Below are 6,936 nucleotides of genomic sequence, written 5' to 3' on the forward strand. Positions count from 1 at the left end.
ATTTTATCTAATTATTTCAAAATTTTAAAATAAATGCTTATTTTTTAAAATTCTTTTCAAAAATAGTTTTCGATGACAATTTTTGAAATTTCACAATAAAAACGATGATGTGAGAAGTTGATTATGCTTACTAAAAATAATAATTACGAATCAACAAAAATAATTTATCTTAAACTTAAAATATGACTATTAAAAATTTCATATATGTGCATTCTTTCACACATTTACATCTAAATGCAATAAATTTTTTATTAACTCATTAACTTTTACGTTATTAAGTATAGTTGACTTGCCACGTCATTTTTCTTATTATGATATTTCAAAAATTATTATCGAAAAGTGTTTTTAAAAATAAATTGTAAATATATATGTATTTATTTTAAAATTTTAGAATAATTTGATAAAATTGTTAAAAAATATAAAATTTAGGATTTAACTAGTAATTAAGCCTTTTTTAAAAAATATTTGTGATTTTAGAACTTCAATAAATTTTAATTCTTTCTTTCAATTCTATCCTTATTAAAAAGTAAGAGATAATTAATGCATTCTATTTTAAGTGTTTCTATATAAGAAAGAATAGCTTAATCATTTTTCTCTTAGATTGTACCATAATTAATAATTTCTTAATTTTTATGCAATAATAAAAAAATATAAAATAAATAGAGTAATAATCCTAAATTCATGATTAAAATCCAATGAATAAAAATATTATAATTAATAAATAAAATCACATATCAGTATGCAATTGATTTAATCTATTTATAACGTAGTAGACTGAATATATCTAAGAATTTGTCGTCGTTATATCAAGAGATTATATCATTAGCCTAAGAAGAAAAGCAGAGTGGACTCACTGAATAATTAATGGGAAATGAGACCTTAACAAAAGAAAACTAATAATATTATTAGAAAATAAATAAAAATGTTAAGTAAGTAACATATTAAGATTTAAGAAATTAAATAATTTCAAAAAACTCTTCACATTAATGATTTTTTGACTCCTAAATAGCTAACCGGCTAATTAATATAGGGATGAATAAGAAAAATTTGGGTAGAGCCGGATCTAAATGTTGGCCAGCGTGAACCAACCCAACAAACAAGGAAAGGATGCCTCTTCGGGCATCTGAGAATGATTCGAGTCGTATGGAAAACTTTCACGTACAGTTCTTTTTTTTTTGTGAGGAAGGAGCCCGACAGGGTCACCCCACTAACTTGGCCCGAGGCTAAGTGAAAGTAAAGTGGTGGGCCTACCCACACTCCTACAAATTATCGATTGTAATTTATTGATTCATAATCTTACCCTAAAGAACCATCCTCTTATTTTGCCTAAGCAACTTCTTTCTTTTCTATCAATCTATCATTTACCATCTTTCAGTATGGCTGATGCTCTAGTTTTTGTTGTGTTAGAGCAACTGGTTGTTCCCAAAATTAAACAAGAGGCGAGCCTTGTTGCGGGTGTCGAGAAAGAAGTCGTAAAGCTTTAAAGTAATCTGGAGGCGATCTATGGTGTTCTTGCTGATGCAGAAGAAAGACAGCTCAAGGATACCAGTGTCAAACGGTGATTAGACGAGCTCAAAGATGTATCCTATTGCATGGATGATGTATTGAACGAGTGAAGAACCGTACTTTTGAAATCATAAGTTGCTGATAAGAAGAAGGCACTTTCCCTCTTCCGCTCTTTTTGCTTTTGTTGGACGAGTGGAGCCGACGCCATGATTTTGCTCACAAAATTAAAGAATTGGAAATGACACCTTGACTAATATTAAGGATTGAAAAAAACAATTTAACTTTGTTGTTAGAGAGGGCAGCAATAAACAAGCTCAACGCGCACCGACTACTTCTTATATTGATGAAACGAAGTTGTAGAGCCGAGAGCATAAAGAAAAGAACATAGTAAATTATTACTGAGTAAGAGCAGTCAAATCTCAATCGTCGCTATAGTTGGGATGGGAGGTGTTGAGAAATAAGGCTAATAATCACAGGAATATGAACAAACAAGCAAGAAAAATAAGAACACAAGGATTTAACGAGGTTCGGCAATGTGCCTACGTCTTCAGAAGCGATGAGTGGCTGTATCTGTTATTATTAGATAATAATCCACCTGCTAGGTTATAAATATAAAAAATATATATATAACCCTTGGTACAATTATAAAAATACCCTGTACTGTACCACGGAGCGTTGTCCCCGCACCCCCAACCCACTTAGATCGTAGCCCTCAGACTAACTACAAAACTCTCCCATCGAACAGATACTGCCGCCCCGCGCCATTCGCTCATTGTGCTGCGCTGCACTCCAACATTTGTCCCTTAAACTGGTATATGAGCCATACCTAAGAGGAGGAATCGGAGAAACAAACTCTTGCCCAATGAGTTTTCCATGAAGTAAAAGCTGATTTCAATCGGGCAATTTGGGTATGTGCTTCAAAAACCTCTTAACTCAATGACAGTTGGCAAGGCAATCCTTGAATCTCTTTCGGGTGATGCTGAAATACTTGGTGAACTGCAGGCTGTTCTGACCCGAATTGAGGCTGCTATTTGAGGACAGAGATTTCTGATTTCTTCTTGTACTAGATGATATATGGGAAGATGGTCCTGACAAGTGTGAACAATTGGGGCATTCTCTATTAGGTGGTTTGCCAGGAAGTAAAATTTTGGTGACCACGCGTAGTGAGATTGTTGCAGGGAATATGGGCTGCACTAGAAATAATGTACTTCAGTTATGAAGTTGCCATCGGAGCAATGTTGGTTAATATTTAGCCGGGTCACATTCTTTGACAGGGATAATGAAGAGCGTGCGCGATTAGAAAGTATTGGTAGGTACATTGTCGAGAAGTGTGATGGTTTGCCTCTTTCTGCAAAGGCTCTAGGAAGCCTTTTGCGTTTAAAAAGTTCAGTGCAGGAATGGAGTAATGTGTTGGATAGTGAGCTATAGAAACTACCAAGGATTTGGGAAGCTCAAACTTGTTTAGCCACATTATGGTTGAGCTATTATGATTTGCCTTCAGAATTGAGACAATGTTTCTCATATTGTGCCATCTTCCCCGAGGATTACAAGATAAAAAAAGATCAGTTGATTGAAATGTGGATGGCTCAAGGTTATCTCGCACAACTTCAACAAAAAATGAGATAGAGACATATGGTGAAGAGCACTTCCGAAATCTCGTTAGCCGTTGTTTCTTTCAAAATTTTAAAGACGTAACGTGGAAGATGCATGATGTAATGTGTGATTTTGCAATATATCTTAGAAAGAATGAGTGTTTTAGCCTAGAGATCAACAATTCTGAAGACCAATAGAGTAGTCTTTATGCAGCGAAGCACGTCATTTAAGGATAGTACTCGACGGAGAGGCTGCAGTCCCTAACTCCATTTGCACATTAAATAATCTGCGTACCCTTTAGGTTCAGTGCCATTGGAAGACAAGTATTGGAGCATCTCTATCAAATTTGTTCAATGAGTTGACTTGTTTAAGATCTTTGATACTGTGTCGTTGTGGTATTACAGAAATCCCATCCTCCATAAGTAAGTTAATACATCTGAGGCAACTTGACTTGTTTGGTAATCTTGAAATGGAAAAGTTGCCGGAAAATGTATGCGAATTATATAATTTGCAAACATTAGATATTACTTATTCTCATACGGGACTGCCAGAGAGAATGGAAAAACTAATCAACCTGAGGCATCTATACAATGATGATACTTCTTGTCTCTTGCCCAAAGCAGTTGCGAGATTAACTAGTCATAGGACATTAAAGAAATTCAAAGTCGGTTTGTTGATAAAACTAGATTTTGTTCTCTTGGAGATCTCAACAACTTGAACAAGCTTCAAGGGAGGAAATTGCCATAGCAGCTGTGAGTATCTACCTCCCGTGTGGAAGTTGCCATCCCTTGAGAAGCTTATTTTGGAAGACATGGAAGGTGTTAAAAGGTTGGGTGTTGAGTTTGTTGGAATGGAGACTCAATCGTCATCACCCGTTGTTGGATTCCCGAAGTTGAAGCATCTCATTTTTAATGGGATGAGTAATTTGGAAGACTGGGATAGCGTGGCGATGAGCAATTTGGCCACCATACTGCATTGCCCAAAACTGAATGCATTGCCAAACTATCTTCTCCAAATGACAACATTAGAGAAACTATCAATCTATGAGTGCCCCATTCTGGAACAGCAAGAGAGTGGATAAAATTGGCACAATCCCAACATCCAACATGTTCGCATTTGATGTTCTTAAATGTACTTTCTTATGCTTACCTTTCTTAATTAATTAATTTACTTTTGAAGTCCAATATAATTTGAAAGACCGATTAAATTAGCTAATTTGTTCAAATAATTTTGAGACAGAATTGAGCTCACAAAATATTATTTATTTTCTTCAGGGTTCAAAAAGCTGCTTTCCACCTTATTGATCAGCCTCGCATTTAGCAAGCACTAACACCATTTTTGGCTGTTGGATGGCGAGAGCTGTTGTACTATATGCCCCCACAACCAGAATTATTTAATTCAACTTCCATTTGTTAGCTGCATTTCTCTAGATTTAATTTGCAGGGGACTTTTTACAATAGTAATAAGCTTGTTATGTTCAAAACTTACAAATGATGTCCTGTTTCGCCGCTGTCAGTTATCTTTAAGTTCTTTTTTTCCTGAAAAAATGCTACTCTAGTTAGTAATATCTTGACTTGAATGCAATATATCTTTGCTTCTAAATCAGAAAATATGATCAAAATAATGGGTACTTCACTCAGCAAACAACTTTAAAAGATTTGAGGATGTACAATGATAACTCGAGAATCTTATATTTAAAGTATAATGTGTTGTTGCAGTACATGTAGGAAACTGTATGCAGATAGGTTTATCCGTACTATGCAGGACTGGGATCTCGATCAAATTTAATTCATACATAATTTCTTAAAATTTGATTCTCAAAAATTAATTCTTCAACTTCGGCAAAAATCTTTCTCAGAAATCTAGGGAAATGAGAACTTGCCGATGCCTTTCAACTTGGTTTTGAATGAGATGCATTTTGTGCCAGGTAACATCTTTCTTTTATTTCTTGACTAAACTGTGTTGTAGTACTAAGTCAAGCTTCAGCCATGATAGTACACTTTCATCACAATGTTATCCATTGGGTAACAAAATATTTTTGGCTGAATTGTTCCCCCTTCAGTTTCTTCCAGCTTTGCATTGATGTTCTTGTTATTTGGTTGTTGAATCTAACTTCCCTAGTCTGCATGTTTTTGGTTCTTTTAGGGTGACATAACGTGAGTCGAGCATCTTGATCGCGGAATCCCCATTTCTGGTGAAGAGTAGATGCACAAAGTCTACAATCTGGAATAAAGTGATGGTAATTCAAATGGATACTGTTATAATGTCCTTAAGTCAAGCTTATATATATTTGCTTTGTTCTTCTTCTTCTTTTGCATTTTATGATGCAAACTACAGTTGAGCAATATCTCACTGTTGTTTTTGTTTTCTCTCTTTTTTGTGAAAGATTAAATAGCTAATGTGGTTAAAACTTAAAAGATCATATGAAATTATTGGTAACCTTTTTCCCAGTGACAATGGAATTGTAGTTTGTGAAATCTCACGATTAAATCCAGTCATAACATAAACATAACATAAATCATGTTACAGTTAGTAAACAAAAAAAACGACAAGCTAAAGTTATACAATAAATTTTTATATTATAGTACATATATTTTCTCAATAAAATTAAGTTAACAAATAATAAACATTTAACGTCTAAACAATAAATATTTGACATATGTTTAATGAACATAAGTTAATAAATATTTAATATAAATTTAATGAATATAATTTTTTTAAATGCACATCAATATTCGACATTTAACACATATTACATCAGCATCTAATACACATACATACCTACATGGACCGGTTTAATCTTATAATATACCCTAAACATGAAAACATAAGCTGATCATTATGGCATGCAAAATATAAAGATGAGGCCCTCAATTTAACTCATTTAACTTCCAAAACTAGACAAATAGATAGATTTTTGTTGGCTGTTCAAGGTGATATTATGCCCTATTGTTGGATTAGCAACACGTTTAAAATGATTGAGGAATTTAAAATATATTATTTTTCCATTATTTAAGTATTTATTATTTACTTAATAAAAAGTAATAAAGAAGTTTACAAAGCACTATAATAAATATATAATGAGTTTTCTTTTTATAATAAATCTAATCTATAGATAAATTCAAAAGTTTATAATCAGCATATCATTTATTTTTAATTTATGTTTTACTATGATTGATTAGATAATAAAATTGATAAGATATTAAATTAGTTGTATAATTTTAATAAAAATTAACCTAAAACACATTATTTTAATATTATTTTTAAAAACATTAACTAATTAGATGAATATTAATTTTATGAGACCCAAAATATTGAATCAAGTCAATTCACTACTTTTTAATTCATAATTAAATATTCAACTAAGTGAAATCTATATAAATTAAATTAAAAAAATCTAAAAGAAGAAAAAGCATACGTTCACCAAACATGGAGGTTGGTGTGTGGGTCTTTTTCTTTGCCACTTTCTTTGCTTCATTTAAACCCACCACCGCCTCTTCTGTGGAGTCGGTGATACTTTTAGTTATATTCAATTCTACCAATCTAACGTTTATGAACAAAATATGGCCATAGGTTTTAGAAGATTCTAATATTAACTTGGTTAATTCAGGGAGTGGGAGAAAAAAAGCATACGTTCGAACATGTAATGTGGAAATTTTATTTTTTTATTTTTGCCCTTGTTATTTAAATACGAATAAGCCAAAGTAAATAAAATTTATAAATAATGTAATTAATTTAGAAAAATTACAAAAAATAGCAAGTTTAAAGTTAAAAAAAATACTAAGAAATTAGCTAAAAATATTCATTCTAGTGAAAATTAAATAAAAGATTTCAATA

General features: G+C 32.3%; 1 protein-coding gene across 1 annotated transcript; it reads left to right on the top strand.

The window, feature by feature from the left end:
* Positions 1–2,442: 2,442 nt before the first annotated feature.
* On the top strand, positions 2,443–4,180 carry LOC112536771 (putative disease resistance protein RGA3). The gene is made up of 6 exons (XM_025159631.2): positions 2,443–2,497; positions 2,574–2,718; positions 2,781–2,923; positions 3,008–3,097; positions 3,504–3,589; positions 3,830–4,180. Exons 1-6 carry the CDS (start codon positions 2,443–2,445, stop codon positions 4,178–4,180), a joined length of 870 nt encoding a protein of 289 aa, XP_025015399.2.
* Positions 4,181–6,936: the final 2,756 nt, after the last annotated feature.

Source organism: Ricinus communis, chromosome 1 (assembly GCF_019578655.1).
Source record: "Ricinus communis isolate WT05 ecotype wild-type chromosome 1, ASM1957865v1, whole genome shotgun sequence".
Classification (NCBI taxonomy): domain Eukaryota; kingdom Viridiplantae; phylum Streptophyta; class Magnoliopsida; order Malpighiales; family Euphorbiaceae; genus Ricinus; species Ricinus communis.

Bases quoted from the DNA above. Each gene is read 5' to 3' on its own strand.
- LOC112536771 (XM_025159631.2), top strand. From the start codon at position 2,443: ATGACAGTTGGCAAGGCAATCCTTGAATCTCTTTCGGGTGATGCTGAA. The intron at 3,098-3,503 runs GTTATCTCGCAC...GTGGTATTACAG, and splicing joins TGAAATGTGGATGGCTCAAG to AAATCCCATCCTCCATAAGT. The intron at 3,590-3,829 runs GTATGCGAATTA...ACAAGCTTCAAG, and splicing joins TGGAAAAGTTGCCGGAAAAT to GGAGGAAATTGCCATAGCAG.